A 15,372-nucleotide genomic window follows, 5' to 3' on the forward strand; every position below is an offset into this window, starting at 1 on the left:
GGCGTGTAACTTCAGAAAGATCTTGATGAGTTTCAGAGAGACTAGAGAACATCCAAGTTGTTTTAGACAAATACAACCACTCCCAAAGCCAAGCTACAAGCGAAGACAAGGCGAAGGTCCATCATCAAACAAGAGAACAAAATTGTCCGCTTAAGTTACCGCTTAAGCAATTTAATGCAGGTAAATGTTTTTTGACTTGAGTACAGCATAAAATTGTAAACTGTCCAGTTCAATTTTTCTAATCGTCTCGATTTAGGTTAAAAACCTGCAAATTAAACATTCTACGCCGAATGTCCGGAGTATGCAATTAGTTTGCTCCCCGCTACTTCCCTGTTCGTTGTATCCTTGAACACCCCTTCAGCTGTTACATGGCAATCATTAACCAATAGGAAAAGTTGTACAAATAAAGCATATCTTCCAAGCAACAATTTGTTTTCCGCTTTACAAACAAAATGAGAGGCAAATTCAATTTTTCTATTTTTATACATTTTTTTTATATTAATAATACAAATGGCAACCTCACCTACAGCTGAATTGCAGTCAAGGCAGAGAGTGAGCAGGGCCTGGTATGTCTATTAATAAGTAATCATGCCAGTAACTAATTAAATGACAAAAGTGACCTATGTAGACGAAAGAAAGTAAAATGTGACGGTGCGACACCTGTTTGTGCAAATTGCAAAAGTTTTGGACTAGAATGTACTTTTAAAGACATGACAAAAAAAGTAAATTTAAGCTATAATTAAAAGAGAGGCAGTGAAAGAGAGAGGAAGAGAGAGAGAGAAAGAGAGAAGTCCAAAGTTTAATTGATAGATACTAAACCCTGCATATGAATTGTTTTATAGCGAGGACCTCCAAAAGGATACATTGAGGCTATTGAAAATCGATTATACAAATTAGAAAATTTTCTAGCAGAACTAGCAAAAAGTGGTGATATACAATCAAATCATTTATTAATGGAATTAAACTCTCCTTTGGAAACACCAACAGGAGAACAGATTCGGGCACGACCGGTGAGAAGGGTACCAAAGTCAGAGCGAAATAAAGTGTTTTTCTGGCAGCAAGACAAGGCAGGGAAGCGAAAAAGAGAAAGTTTATTGTCAGACAGTGATACAAAAGATTATCAACAACAGGAACAAGATCTATCATCAAGAGAAGAGTCAATGGATGAAGGAGTTGGTCAATTGGCTATGGATGAGAATGGGCAAGTGAGATATCTTGGTAAATCATCTGGGTACTATTTATTGCAAAGCAGCCGAACATATCAAAATGGCGCATTTCATTTTGCAAACTATGGAAAAAAGCGTAAAAGGATACCTCAGCTGCGGCCTGTTGATCCGCTAGAACTGCCGCCCAAAGATCTATCAGAACATCTTATCATCCTGTACTTTCGATATTTCTACCCATTCTTGCCTTTATTCTTTAGACGCCAGCTGTTTTCTGCTGTAGAACCAGGAGTAACGCCCCTTCTGCTGAACTCAATCTATGCAGTTGCCTCAAGGATATCACCAGATGTCAGGGTCCGATCAGATCCAGCTTCACCTGATACTGCTGGTGATATATTCTTTGAAAGAGCTGAGAGATTGCTGGATGAGTCCTATGATAAGCCAAGTATATCAACCGTCCAATCACTGCTGTTACTCGCCAGCCATCAGCATGGCGCAATGAGATCTGCAAGAGCTTGGCTATACAGTGGCATGGTATGTTGTATTTGATTGTTAGTAAGGTATGTTAATGTTTGAAAATTAGGCTTTTAGAATGGCGCAAGATTTAGGATTGCACCGAAATTGCGATCACTGGAACATACCTCCAGAAGAGCGTGAGAGACGAAAGAGAGTGTTTTGGTGCTGTTATATTGTTGATAGACTAGGGAGTGCAATGTATGGACGAGCAACGACCTTTGAAGAAAAGGACTGTGATGTGCCATTCCCATCAGTAGACGATCATAATCTGCTTTCTTCGGATGGTGAACCAGTTCGTTTATTAGACAATTTTATCAACTTAATCAAAATATGTGATATACTAGGGCATGTTCTCAAGTGTATCTATTATGTGCGCTCCTTGCAGAATACAGAAGCTAAACAAGCAGATTCAGTGCTTACTACATTAAACAAGAGACTACATCAGTGGTATGATCAGTTACCCAGCTCATTAAGAATCAAAAATGACAAATCAGGAAAGGCACCAAGTGTCGCTGTGTGTCAATTACACTTGATTTACTATACAACTGTCATTCTATTGCATAGACCATTTATACCTGGACCTGACCAAAGCGTATCAGTACCATCACTTTTGCCTTGTGCTTCTATTTGCGCTTCAGCTGCTGACTCTATTTTATCCATCACAACTTATATGCTAGAGCATAACCAGCTTAAATACGTTTGGAATTTTGCAGTCTACTACATATTTTCAGCTGGTATCATATATATTAAAGACGCCAACGACAGTAATTCTGACAAGCTAATGGAAGCAAGGATGAAAGTGAATAAATGCATGCAGGCGCTGGATGAGATTGAATCAACATGGGTGACAGCAAGTAAACGATGTCAGATTATTGCAGAACTGACCGGCCTTCAAGATCCTAACCTAGGAAATGATGATCGAGAGAACAGTATATCATCCTGGCAACCTCATGAACTCTATAGTGGACGGATAAGCTCAACAACTGTAAAAAGTGAAGAATTTGATGACCGTAAATCTCTGTATACGACAAACAGTGCCGACTTTGTGAATCTTCCTAATCCATATCAGCCACAAAGAATAAATAGTATCACAATGGATCCATTCGCAGCTCCTGGCATTATTCCAGTTGACAATAATATTAACAACAATAAGCAATATGATACTGGCTCATACTGGGAATCTTCGCTTGATGACTGGGATCAGTTCCAATCATCACACCATGAGGCCGCTCTTGTAACCTCAGCACCGTCAGTATCACATTATCAAGAAAAGCAGCATTTGATACACACAGATCAAAACGTGGACGTATTGTCAGGGGTGCCGCTGCCCTGGGAGACAGCACCATCGTCGGCAGCAAATAATAAAACAAGTGGAAGTTTTATAAACTATCTGCAGTCAAATAATGAAAATGACAGAAGCAGCGCAGATGGCGGGCCATCTAACAACAGCAATAATAACACACTAAAAGATTTAGCAAATGCGTATTACTGGTAGTTGAAAGACAGCCTGGTTTTTCTTCTCTTTTTCCTAACTGAGCTAGATACACAAAAAGAGGAACTACTACTACTACTACTACTACTACTACTACTAAATTGATATATTTATAAAAAAAAAATTGTCCTATTGTAAATAGAATATGTAAATAAGGACTTCAGCCTTTTCTTTGGAAAGGCTATCAAACTTTTTGATTCTTGACTGCTGTTGAATACACAAAAGATATATCTTAATTCATACTTATTCAAAAAATAAATAACTACTAAAAATTGCATGTCAGAAGGAGCCTTCACGGGGAAATGTTGTTTATCTATTTATATAAAATTGGTTCAGATTAGTCTTGCAGAAAGATGGTCGTTGTTGTTTTATCTATACAAAATAAAAATCTCTTCAAGCTGATCAACCTGACCATCATGACTCTCTTAGCCGTACGACAGAAGTTATAAAATACCAGGTTACAGTCTTAGTTCGTTAGCCAAAGTGATACCTATTAGGGAATTTCCATATTGTAAAAGGAGTGAATTTTAAACAACTAGAAACTGAGACTTTGATGTGCTTTTTATAGACAGCTTTTATTTTTATTAGTAAATTGTCTCTGTTAAATATAGGATAGTATATACATAAAGATTGATAATTAATGAGTATTTTTTTTATCAGTTAACAGCAGTAAAAACTGGTGGAGAGAAAAAGGGGGAAAAGCTTATATTCTTATTAAGTAGTCTTTTGCTACTGTCATTTGGAAGCACCGAAATTAACTCGTACTACGCTTTCTAATTTTTTTGCATTTTCAAACCAGGAGCTTGTAATTAGAGATCAGCTAATTGCACAGACTGATATTAATATATGGCATCTCACTAATGAAAACTACCTATGTGAGGTTGTATAATGATAATTACCTCAAACTGCTTCATAATGATGCATATGAATAAATCGTTAAACTGCTGTTTCCTTAGATTATCAAAGAAAAGCGCGTCAAGTGAATATGTTTTATTAAGATTAAAGAACAAAAAGTCAAAGTGTGAGTAATAAAATGAAGTTTTTATTTAAGTAAGCAATAGTCTGATAGCCAGATCAAGAGAGCAAATAGAGATTTCTTCTTTTTTTCTTTCCATAAGTCCAGAAGGCCACATTAACGCTAGCTTTCAAACCCAAGATGGCTAGAACCATAGACTGCATGCCAGAAGACTACACGGTGTAAACCCTCCATGAATAAAAAATACTCAAGACTCAAATCTCAAAAATCAAAAGTCAATCTCAAAACCATACCACGGTAAATTCAACGAAAGAGATGCTTCAACGTACAAAGAGTGCACTTCTAAGTACCTAGGACGAAGCGTTTCGAAAGGGGTGATGACCGTGGAGACATCGGAATATTGAACCTTTGGAGCATCGCAATCATCGAGCTCAGTAATAAGGAGGGTTTACGGACCATTCATCAGCTGTAGAGGCAGAGCCATAACAATAGAAGCATCTCGGAGTGATCCAGCGTAGCGAAGCAGTGACCTATAGCAGAGCTTGATAGAGTTTGGTAGATAATGGCAAAGTAGATTGATTGATTATATTTCTTGTGACTTCAGGACTTGAATATGTAGTTACTCCAGAGCAGTATTCATTACCAGCAGACACTGATAGACATGAGCAAAATTCTTTAGGGGCTTTCCGACGTTGATAAGCATGGACAGGCATTCACTAGCATTTTCAGGCACTGATAATCATTTGTAGGTATTGATAAGCATTTGATTATTTGAGTGCATCGATAAGTAGTAGCAAAGCATTTTTTGAGCATTAGCGAGTAGTAGAGATTTCTTTAAGGCTTCACCCCGTGAGTGGCCATAATGATAGAGTAAGATGCATCAGAAACCATGAAATAGAGCCAGCAAAAGTGTATTTTTTAAACGATGGCATTAGTTATATGTACTTTGAGATCACCCCAAATGATATTGTACTTTTTCAATATAGGAAATAATAAAAGCATAAGAGAATTTTTAAAAGAGATAAAGAATGAAAAGAAGACAAGAATGATGGTTTCTTTTATAGTGTTCTGTTTACGTGAGTTATGTTATTTAGGCTGAGAATATATAGCTCATTCCTCCTTTTTCTCAATCTATCTTTTTCTAGTAATTCATAAATAAATAACTCATTCTCTGTTTTTTCCATATTAGAGCAAATCCGAGCAGCTCTTTTTTTTTTTTAGTTTGGAATATGGAATATTCTCTTGTATCCCTTTTTTTTTTGTTTTGTTTACTTTGCATAATTTTCACGCCTCCCTTTTCTTTTGATGCCGCTTGTTTACATAAGACTAACCTCACGCACTTACACACACACACACACATATATATATATAATTTTTTTTTATTATGATTGCTTCACTTTTCTTATTTCCAATGTATGCTTTTTATTTTTCTGGTTGTTTTCTTTAAGAATGAGTAAAAAAGGGAAAAAAAAGTAAGACGAGAGTTAAATGTACAAGGAAAAAGGTTGAGAGGGGACGGCATCTTTAAAAATGCAGCTGATAGTAAACAAAAAAATAAGGCTTTTCTCAAAGAGCACTAGACTGCCGATTCTGTGGAACACACGCAATTGACTCCATTACAGTTATTATTTGTCAATCAAAGAAAGAAAGCCAATCGCGATTGATCTATTTGGTTAGCACTCTGGTTTGTCTCATAAAAGTAATGATGAATTATTATCTTTCGTTAAAAAAAGCCAAAATCAAGTAACCCAACTTTTATGTATCAAAACCTGTTTATCAGGCATGAAACATAGGTGATTGAATTGCTGACTAAGGAAAACATAAGAGTGTATAATGTTTTTGTTTTTATTTTTAGTGCACATGAAAAAAGGTAAAAGGTAAAGTGCTTATCCTCTATTCCCTGTTGTCATATCCCTATCCTTCTCCTTTCTGCTTGTGAAATACAGACAAACATTAGCGACGACTATGATTATAATAGGTTTGATGACTATACGTTCATTTTTATAGTAAAGCAATGGATCTTCTAAGTCTGCATAAACTATTTCAAATGGCGCTCGAAACAGGATGGGTTACTAAGGTACACGACATACTTCAATTAATGACTTTATTGTCATGGATACTTGCGTATCATGAATGAGAGGTATGATCAAAGAGGTATGATCAAATGTGTGATTTATTGGACGATGATAAAGGGTCTTATAGCCATGAAAAAGAATATGAATACATAAATGCATGAAATGGATAAAATAGTAAAAGAATAACTTAATAAGCCTTAGAGAGGAGCAATGTGATGGTAGAGCAGTTTATCACTGTAGTAACGAATGTTGTTTTACTTTTTAGTCACGAAATAAGCGAGCGATATTTAATTCGATTGTGGAACCATCCTATGAGTACTCATGGCCATTCATACTACAAGTCAATACATTCGATGACGTCTTGGTTGGTTCCCTTGAGGTAAGCCTCAGCCGTAGGCAATAGGCGATGGTCACCTTACACACACAACCGCTTGGATCTTCCCTTCTCTATTGATGACACATTTTCCTTTTATCTGAGTAGCCTTCCTCACAGGCCTCCCAAACCACCAGTGGTTGTTACCAGATGGAAACAATGATGGATAAGTCATGTCAAATATATTATGATTTCTTTAATGGTTTAACCGCTGCATGTCGAGCCACCTCTTCAAGACATTGATCAGGGCCTTTTTCTCCTCGTCCCAATAAGGAGTTTCCTCAGTTTCTCATGACTATTTGAACAGGTAGATTCCGCGTCCATAGGCCTTTTTAATTTATTTTTATTCAATTATTAACCTTCTTCAAACATATTCAGTAATTGTCAGCCTAGTCAACTTTATAGCCCATCGAATCTTTTCTATAAGATTTAAATCAGCTGTAATGAATTTCGCCAAAAGCTCTTCAATAAGTGTTTCCCATTCGTCTAGTGAAGCGTGCTGTTGTTCAATAAGCAAGATGAGTTGCTCCTCTGATAGAGCCGTATTCTTTTCTCCTGATCGCTTCTTATGGCAGATGGATGCAGTCGAGAACACACACATACAGTATTTTGACACAATAAGAACATGTTTATAGAGCGCATCGATCGAGTCACAGGAGATGGGCTGTGTCTTTAGGACGTAGAACAAGACCTTTTCCAGACGTAGTGGCACATGCTTCTTATTGCGGAATTTTTTATGAGCACTATCTACAAGTGAAATGTTCGTATCTGATAGAGCTTTGTCTAGCAGCGCAATGAGAAACGATGGGTATTTAATCGACTGCATAAACTGTAGTGATGTGTCAGGGTCCATTTTTTGAAATCTTGAATACATTTGAGATACAAGGCTGTCGAAACTTGATATCCTCTCAAAACAGGATATAGTTATCAACTATAGACAAAAAAGCCGTTAGTGGGTTACTATAAAGACATGTAGGTTTTACCATATTCAATAAGCTTCCAACCAGTTGTGTCAAGTTGTCATTCTTGTTTGGATAATTCTTTAGTAAAATATCAAGGTATTTGTCAAACTTGGTGCATGATAACATAGAATCTGTCGACAGGGTTCCAAACAGGATTGACTTTCCTACTTTTTTCTCATCGTTTAACTTTTCTTTCAAATCTGCCTGCAGAACATTAATTAAAAAGTCGAGCACAAGTGTACGACATCTATCATTCAATGTTAAACTCGAATGATTCAGTAGTTTATCCGTATAGTCCCAGAAATCAAAATAATGGGACAGCTCCTTGGTATTCAACAGTTCGTAATGGCTGCTTTCATCCTCCTCTTCAATGCTCTGCTGAGAACACGATGTATTAAAATACATAAATTCGTTCCATACTGGCTTATATATATTTGGTCCAAATAGGGTCAAAATGTCCATGAGTAGCATATGCGCTTGTTTACAATGTGTCCAGTGTGTAACTTGTGTTTCTTTGCTTCTAAAGCTGTCTTTAGGTTGTAACATGAGGTTGACCAAGGCCAATAGTAAAGCACTTTTGTATTCACTCTTTGTTAATATTTTGTCGATTACTTTGCGCTCTTACCTGGGCGGTCTTTTACCAGTGCTAAACATGCTTTCGATTAATTGCATACCAACGTTAACTGTGTATATGTGTGTGTGTGCATAAGTACCACAGTTCTCTCTTCTCTATTTAAAACGTCTTTACTGTGGTTTACTTCAAAATAATCAACGATCATCATTTGCATTCTTCTTGGGATGTACTCCACTTTATCAATTCTCTTTTCTACTCGAGTCTCTAATGTGACATCATGCTGATAGTTGAATAATTCAAGTAAAATGGGATTAGCAGCTAGCAATTGTTTAGCTGGTATCTCTTCTGTTAATTCATTTCTTGAATTGTAATTCAAGTAAATAACATCATCTGCCTTTTTTTTTTTTGTCTTGATTAGTTTGAATCAAAAAGGTTTTGCATATATTATATTTACTTCTTCTCTGTATCCTATTATTGTCATGTCAAAAAGAAACAATGAAAAGAAAAAAAAAAATTAAAGTCGCGTTGTGCACGCGCGCGCGTACGTGATGAATAAAAAAAAACAATCAGCTTAAATCAAAAAGCTCAAACGTACACTTATTAAAGTAGATGACTATCACAAGACCACTCCTAATATATCATGTTGCTATAGAAAGAGAATCATACATGAGCATCCCTTTTTATGTTACATATACAAGATCATCGTGAAAGCTTATCTTTATAAATGCTGTTTAAACATAGACATGCACAAGGGGAAAGGAGAGGGGGAGGGAGTAGAGCCTTTGGTAGCAGAGGTTATACCGGTATCATATGGTTGAACAAGGCGATTACAAGAGAATTTATTGTCTTAGTATTAGTATAAAGTTAATGTGTCTTTCTTTTTTAAGGTGACTGCATTGACGATCCTGACTTGTAACCTTTGCTAATGAATACAATAAGCTTTCCAAATTTGTAGTAAATCCGATTTTTGGCAAATATCTATTCTAGGATATGCTTACGAGTGTGGCTGTGGTCTCATCTGCTGAGCATACGCCAGTTGCCACTGTTGCCTTTTTACATAAAGATTGCACACAATTGTTTTGCAATGTAAAAAAGAGCGGAAGTATCTAATCTATGGCACTTCTTGTTCTCTTTTTAGTTGTAAAATACATTAGCGGCTAGTTGTTGATAAGCAGCTTTCATCTTGAAAGAAGTAAAAGAAAGGGGAGAATATCTCCGTGACATTTTTCATACCTGTATGTTAGCTATTACGCTTACACAGCAATGCATATATTTGTAAATTATAAGGGGAGCAAATTTTACTAAAAAAAGTACCTAAAGTTATGTGTGTCACAGCACTACTGTTATCATCTACTCTTGAGGCAATCTCTGTCAGTGGCCAGTGAGGATATTCAGGGTCCATGCATGGGTAAAACGTGAGAAGAGTAAGGAGGCTCTCCACTATTTTTTTTTTTTTACTTGTTCTGTGTATGAACTATGCTTACTATTTCAGTGTCACTTTATCCAAGTAACATGTAAATCCTGTTGTCATGCAGGCTCTTTTTTTTGTCCAACCCAAATTGAAAGCCTTGGCAAAAAAAAAAAAAGAAACTTTCGTTCATCTTTAAACTTTGCCATCCCCTAATGTACACCAAACCATGTGCTATTCTAAAGGAGAATGAAGAGGGAGGTATAACAATAAATGATAGAAAAGACTGGAGTAAAGGGGGGAGAAAAAGGCAGAACAGGTAACGAAAAAAAAGTTTTTTTATTGTAACGCCAATTTGACCATTTAACAACTATTGGGTTCCTTTTTTGTATTACTTTATTCTATTTATTACCTTTTTCATTAATTTCTCTCTTTTCTTATTCTTTTTACATTGATACAAGTTTATTATTTATTACCATGGCACCTTCTTTATGCGCAGGTTGCGAGACGGTGATCGACGAAGGATCGGTGATTGCCTTTGGAAATTCGCTGTTTCACCTTAAATGGTAACCATGGCTATATCTTGATTATTGTCGTAGGTAGCTTACCCTTTTTGAGTAGTTTTATCTGTGCAAAATGCTCCGAAACAATCGATTGTGAATCAAATTTATTGTTATTATCGAATGGAAAACCTGTATGTGAAAATTGTTCTTACAGCTGCAATGTGTGCAAGCAAGTGATAAAGGATGAGGCCATCATGACGGGTAAAAAATTAGGAAATTATACCTAAATTCGATTGCAACTCATACCCTTATCAGGCAATGAAGCTTATCACTCAGAGTGCTTTCGGTGTGTATCATGCAAGGAGAAGATTGAAGATTTAGTATTTACTCAAACTAGCAAGGTAGAACATATAATTAATTTAAACATATGATTTCGTGACACCTTCTAGGGTATTCACTGTGCACCATGCCATGAGAAAAGAAAGCTTGAAAAGCAAAAGAGAAGAGAAAAGAAGAGACAGGATCAGATGGAGCAACAAAAAATGCATGTAATTATGAGCAGACCAGAATATGAAAATAGCAAAAATAATTGATATAGTTTTGTTGTAGGCAAAGCATCCTCCTCCCCCTACACCATCACGTTCACGAAGCAATTCAGCAGATATGCCAATGAAATTGCGTTTAAATCAGCCTACACCTTCTCGCTCCGACATTGTTACTAAGTCTTCACCCAATTCACCTCTTTCTTCTGTCGGTAGCACTTCATCCAACACCATGAAATGGGACGCATCAGAGATGCTCTCTTTTTCCTTTTTTGAGAATGAATCTGCCGAACTGTTGAACCTAACCAAGAAGCTAGGCGCTAATATCATGTTGGATTTTTCACAAGATACACCCACGACCAACAGCAACATCACACGAGCATCTCAATATCTGGAATCTTCGCTCGTGGATATCCCAGAGGCACCACTTCAAAAAATGCATGAGGATATCGAGGCTTCCTACGCCAAGAAGCTAACTGATCTGCAGCAAAACTATCAAAAGATCAAAGACGCCAGTCGAAAGGCCCTGGACGAACTGACAAGGGCAAAAGAAGAGTTTACAAAGGAGGTGGCTCTTCGTCAACAGCATGAATACACAATCTCTCAGCTCAGACACCAATTGACCATCTTTGCTCAATCAAAAAAATCGACTCGCTCTGAACTAGCCGTGATCACAAAAGAAGAGGTCGAAAGAGTAGCCAAGCTGCGTGCTGACTTGGACAAGACATGCGACGAACTGAAATCGTATCGAGACGTCTTATTAGCCGAGATCAACTCATTGGTAGCAAAGGCAGCGGCAGTTGGTTCAGAGTAAAGAAATGAAAGAAGAAGACTAAAAACTAAACTTACTGACACTATTTTTTTTTTTTTCTTTTCTCTAGTCTAAATGTTGAGAAGTCGATAGTATCAACCGAAGTCGAATCACTCCAGCAAGAGAGAAACCATTTGAGACAAGATATAAAATCACTAGAGTCTGTGAGAGACGACGTGCTACACGAAATGATCATGCTCAACACCAAAAATGCACAACTGACAGAAATCAATAATGATTTATCCCGAAGAATGTCTGAACGAGAAAAGGAAGCAGCGGCGGTGATGGCAGGAACATCATTCATCCATTTTTCACCTTCACCCAGTCTCTCGTCCGAAACGAGCTCAGTTACTCCCATGCAACGAAAATCATCAGAGAACAGCATCTTTAACAATCGAAAACTGACGACAAGCCCAGAACCCAAGCCGGGATTCAAGTTGAAGAAGACCATGTTCTCGAAACTAAGTGGGAAGAATAAAGATCCTGCCGTCGCAATTTATGGCCAAAACCATTTTTCGAGTAGCACCTTCAGTTTGCATCCGTATGACAAGCGAGACGTTAAGCCATCAAAGCAGTCTCAGGAGAACATCGTACAGCATGGGTCGCACAGCTTCCAACCCACTTCCTTCTTGAGGCCAACCAAATGTGATGGATGCGGAGAGACGCTCTGGGGCCTGTCTGAGCTCAGATGTGCTGGGTGTCTGTGCGCAACTCATGCTCGTTGCTTGCCTCATGTACCTGCCATGTGCTACTCAACAAGCTCACTTGAATTAAACTCTACAGATCTTGAACTGAACAATAACTGTAGCAACAATCGGGCGTCGTCAGGTAGTTCTCTCTTTGGCAACGACTTGTGCACCAGAGCACAACAAGAGGAGAAACCCGTACCATCTATTATTGTACAGTGCATACAAGCAGTTGAAAAGCGAGGTATGGATTATGAAGGCATCTATCGAAAATCAGGTGGTGCGACTCAGATGAGGCTCATTCAACAATCGTTTGAATCGGGTGAAAATCCGATTGATTTGGAAGACAATGAACTTATTAATGATATTTGCTCGGTGACAAGTATTCTGAAACAGTATTTCAGAGAGTTGCCTAATCCTCTATTAACCCATCAACTGTATTCAAAGTTTATTGACGCCGTCTGTAAGTTGTGTTTACGTTATTTTACGAATTTAACTCATATGTGTTTTATAGCTGTCACTGACCTACAAGAAAAACTGGATAGATTTTATGAACTGTTATCACAATTACCCAAGGTCAATTATGACACATTGGAACTATTGATGAAGCATCTGTACCGGTAAGCACAATGTATGAATAGTGTCCATGTTTCTTATCATGTATATATAGTGTTCAAGAGCATCATAATGAAAACTTAATGACGATCAAGAATTTGGCAATGGTCTTTGGACCTACACTGATGCGAGATACAGATGCAAGTAGAGAACTTACAGACATGAGCTATAAGAACGCAGTGATTGAATTTTTGATTACTCACGTACACAAACTCTTTAATGCCTAATTACTTTTATTATAAACCTTGTAATAATATATACCTTTTGTTATTCCCTCTCCCTCTCTCTTTTTTTTTTCTCATAAAAAAATAGAGATAATAATAAAATATCTCCTTGTAATAATCATCATTTTGTCGTTTTAATGACAGGTGCAGACGTAGTAACTGTTGTATCATGGGCCATTATTTTCCTTCTACGCTTTATTAGGTAATTCTCTAGCAATAAAGCATTCTTGGTGTTACATTTGTACATGATGTCAAGTATATCACCAGCCAAAGGCACTAAACCAATCTAGACATAAAAAGTTAAAAAAAAATCATATAAAAGGGTTATCAACATTACAACAAAATCAAATGCGATGTTAAACATCATTTTGGACACTAGTTCATTGGGTATATCAAGTTGCATAGCCATATGCACAACTTGGAGGGCTAATAGCACACCAAGGAAGTCGCCAATGACTGGAATAAACCCTAAGTCAAAAAATAAGCAATGAAATACCAAAATAATGAACTGATAGTTTACCAATAATGCCATCAAACCCAACTTGAAAACAACAGCAGGATACGCCTCTATCGAGAAAATGGGCTCTTGATTTCACTCTTTTTAATACCCTTTGCTCTTCTAGAGATAGAATTGATTCTGGCTTTGGTTGTTTATTCCACCACCAATTCTTTTTCTTGCTCTGTTGTTGCTCTTGTTGTAATTGTAGTTGTTGCTGTTGTTGTCTTTGTGAATCACTCATGAGTGATTTCAAAGCATACTTTGCCATTGCTTCCTTATTCATATTTGTTTCTGTGTGCAAACAAAAGAAAGAAAGAGAGAGACTCGGAGCTACAATAAATTTTATTTAAAAGGAACACAATGCACTTTGGCAGGAATTAACAAAATAAAACGATGATCCGCTTCTTTTACCATAAAAGGAGGTACAATCACCAGACTAATCAATCCTTCCTCCTCTGTCACTGAGTTCATTATCTGTGAGTCAAATGAACCACCTTCTTGAATAGGCATTATCTCAACCAGGGCCTCTTGGCATTTTAAGGCTAAATTTAACCTCACTGCCCTATCTACTAAATTGACTATATCTGACTGTGCTGCAAAATGAAGAACAACCATAATCTTTTCTACAATTTCCTTTTTGGCTTGTTCAATATCGTCATTGGATTGTCGCACTATAAACGTTGTTATTTGCTGTCTCATACGTACAGCCCAGGATATATTTCGTTTCTTGACCCATTCAAAAATCCTTCCAAATGCGCTATTGATCACAACGCCCGGTTGAATAGGTTTGTTCAAGATATCGTCTATCATGACCTGAACCACCCATTTCTCGACTAGCCATCTCGTCTCAGCATCCTTTTCTTTGTCAATACTCTGATGATCAAAATCAGAAGGGACCTTTTCACAAAGGTCACTGATATCTTGAAGCAATGAGCCCAGGTCTCTTTGGATGGTAGAGACGTCATCATCACTCGCTCTCGTTGATCGCATATGTGATTGAAATTTACTTTCCATACGTCGATATTCTGTTTCTCGGGATGCGAGCTCCCTTTTGAGTTGTTCAGCTTGTGTCTCGAGCATGTCTCGCTTCTGACCTTGTTCTCGTTGTTTCTCCTCCAATGTTCTCTTTGCTTCATTTATTTTTGCCTCTCGTTCCCGTCTTTCTTGTTCATAGTCGTCTTCAACATCGTCTTTCTCGTTCTGCACACGTTCGACCATCTCTTTGTGCATAAGAAGTGACTCATTAAGAGAAAAAAGGATGAGTTCTTTATCTGATTCTGAATCATCCTTGACGACTTGCTTTAATACAATATCTTCAGTCAAGGTAAGTGATTCTGTTTCTGCGTCACTTTGCTGAACCATAACAAAAAGAAGAAAAAGGAATAAACAGGGCCATTAAGGAACCTGTTTATAAAGGGAAAAAAATAAAAAAGGGGAGTGAGCGGCAAGAAAAAAAAAAAAAGAAAGGAGAAAAATGGGAAGGGGAGGAAAGGGACAGTTTTTGTTATGACTAATGCTTCTTCTTTTGTAATTAAATGTCAAAAAGAAAAAATGAACTTGAGGACAATAGAGTGACAAAGACAAGTCGAATAGAACAAGAACCCATTAAACAGTTTTCTTCAGAACAACGATTGGCACAAGATAACGACCCAGTCTGTGTTGTATGTGGCAAATATGCAGAATATATCAACAGTGATACCAACCAAGACATTTGCAGGTATGTTTGATGCATAATTATAATTTCCCAAAAAACTAAATCATGTCAGTCTTGAATGTAAAAAGATCAACACCGATCTCAACCAGAAGCGACTAGAAAAAAAGAGAAAGAAAAACATCAAGAATGTGGAGCATGGTGCGATGCATGCCTATGCAGCAGACAATCTGCATGCCAAACTTACCAACTACCAAGAACCAGAATCAATAGGCTCACAGACAAAGACACACATTCAGTAC

At 37.3% G+C, this 15,372-nt stretch overlaps 6 protein-coding genes across 6 annotated transcripts; 2 read left to right on the forward strand and 4 right to left on the reverse strand.

The window, feature by feature from the left end:
- The first annotated feature begins 105 nt into the window (after positions 1–105).
- RHIMIDRAFT_316719 (uncharacterized protein) lies at positions 106–3,259 on the forward strand. The gene is made up of 5 exons (XM_023615069.1): positions 106–180; positions 257–566; positions 617–722; positions 843–1,697; positions 1,747–3,259. The coding sequence occupies exons 2-5, from the start codon at positions 511–513 to the stop codon at positions 3,172–3,174; spliced, it is 2,445 nt and encodes an 814-aa protein (XP_023461197.1). The 5' UTR covers positions 106–180; positions 257–510; the 3' UTR covers positions 3,175–3,259.
- Positions 3,260–4,234: 975 nt separating this feature from the next.
- Positions 4,235–5,065, reverse strand: RHIMIDRAFT_274523 (uncharacterized protein). The gene is made up of 3 exons (XM_023612470.1): positions 4,994–5,065; positions 4,604–4,914; positions 4,235–4,577 (listed from the first exon to the last, which is right to left on the reverse strand). The coding sequence occupies exons 2-3, from the start codon at positions 4,604–4,606 to the stop codon at positions 4,416–4,418; spliced, it is 165 nt and encodes a 54-aa protein (XP_023461198.1). The 5' UTR covers positions 4,607–4,914; positions 4,994–5,065; the 3' UTR covers positions 4,235–4,415.
- Positions 5,066–6,910: 1,845 nt separating this feature from the next.
- Positions 6,911–8,607, reverse strand: RHIMIDRAFT_98455 (uncharacterized protein). The gene is made up of 4 exons (XM_023615964.1): positions 8,586–8,607; positions 8,183–8,525; positions 7,579–8,131; positions 6,911–7,526 (listed from the first exon to the last, which is right to left on the reverse strand). The coding sequence occupies exons 2-4, from the start codon at positions 8,227–8,229 to the stop codon at positions 6,960–6,962; spliced, it is 1,167 nt and encodes a 388-aa protein (XP_023461199.1). The 5' UTR covers positions 8,230–8,525; positions 8,586–8,607; the 3' UTR covers positions 6,911–6,959.
- Positions 8,608–9,996: 1,389 nt separating this feature from the next.
- On the forward strand, positions 9,997–13,065 carry RHIMIDRAFT_98472 (RhoGAP-domain-containing protein). Its single transcript, XM_023615965.1, has 8 exons — positions 9,997–10,105; positions 10,161–10,303; positions 10,358–10,443; positions 10,492–10,590; positions 10,652–11,394; positions 11,466–12,544; positions 12,596–12,701; positions 12,752–13,065. Exons 1-8 carry the CDS (start codon positions 10,017–10,019, stop codon positions 12,921–12,923), a joined length of 2,517 nt encoding a protein of 838 aa, XP_023461200.1. The 5' UTR covers positions 9,997–10,016; the 3' UTR covers positions 12,924–13,065.
- On the reverse strand, positions 13,042–13,660 carry RHIMIDRAFT_209270 (uncharacterized protein; the record flags this gene model as incomplete). Its single annotated transcript, XM_023607129.1, has 3 exons — positions 13,042–13,206; positions 13,258–13,388; positions 13,441–13,660. The coding sequence occupies 3 exons, from the start codon at positions 13,658–13,660 to the stop codon at positions 13,042–13,044; spliced, it is 516 nt and encodes a 171-aa protein (XP_023461201.1).
- Positions 13,661–13,718: 58 nt separating this feature from the next.
- Positions 13,719–14,862, reverse strand: RHIMIDRAFT_316722 (uncharacterized protein). The gene has a single exon (XM_023615070.1). It carries the CDS (start codon positions 14,779–14,781, stop codon positions 13,762–13,764), a length of 1,020 nt encoding a protein of 339 aa, XP_023461202.1. The 5' UTR covers positions 14,782–14,862; the 3' UTR covers positions 13,719–13,761.
- Between the last annotated feature and the right edge of the window lie 510 nt (positions 14,863–15,372).

The sequence above is a fragment of the Rhizopus microsporus genome (genome assembly GCF_002708625.1).
Source record: "Rhizopus microsporus ATCC 52813 unplaced genomic scaffold scaffold_34, whole genome shotgun sequence".
NCBI classification, from domain to species: domain Eukaryota; kingdom Fungi; phylum Mucoromycota; class Mucoromycetes; order Mucorales; family Rhizopodaceae; genus Rhizopus; species Rhizopus microsporus.

Excerpts from the sequence above, each read along its gene's own strand:
- RHIMIDRAFT_316719 (XM_023615069.1), top strand. The coding sequence starts at position 511 with ATGGCAACCTCACCTACAGCTGAATTGCAGTCAAGGCAGAGAGTGAGC. Across the intron at positions 723-842 it reads TTAAAGACATGACAAAAAAA|CGAGGACCTCCAAAAGGATA; the intron begins GTAAATTTAAGC and ends ATTGTTTTATAG. Across the intron at positions 1,698-1,746 it reads CTTGGCTATACAGTGGCATG|GCTTTTAGAATGGCGCAAGA; the intron begins GTATGTTGTATT and ends TTTGAAAATTAG.
- RHIMIDRAFT_98455 (XM_023615964.1), bottom strand. The coding sequence starts at position 8,229 with ATGCAATTAATCGAAAGCATGTTTAGCACTGGTAAAAGACCGCCCAG. Across the intron at positions 8,132-8,182 it reads ACTGGTAAAAGACCGCCCAG|TGCTTTACTATTGGCCTTGG; the intron begins GTAAGAGCGCAA and ends TGAATACAAAAG. Across the intron at positions 7,527-7,578 it reads TTGGAAGCTTATTGAATATG|TTGATAACTATATCCTGTTT; the intron begins GTAAAACCTACA and ends TTTTGTCTATAG.
- RHIMIDRAFT_98472 (XM_023615965.1), top strand. The coding sequence starts at position 10,017 with ATGGCACCTTCTTTATGCGCAGGTTGCGAGACGGTGATCGACGAAGGA. Across the intron at positions 10,304-10,357 it reads GGATGAGGCCATCATGACGG|GCAATGAAGCTTATCACTCA; the intron begins GTAAAAAATTAG and ends TACCCTTATCAG. Across the intron at positions 10,444-10,491 it reads TATTTACTCAAACTAGCAAG|GGTATTCACTGTGCACCATG; the intron begins GTAGAACATATA and ends GACACCTTCTAG.
- RHIMIDRAFT_316722 (XM_023615070.1), bottom strand. The coding sequence starts at position 14,781 with ATGGTTCAGCAAAGTGACGCAGAAACAGAATCACTTACCTTGACTGAA.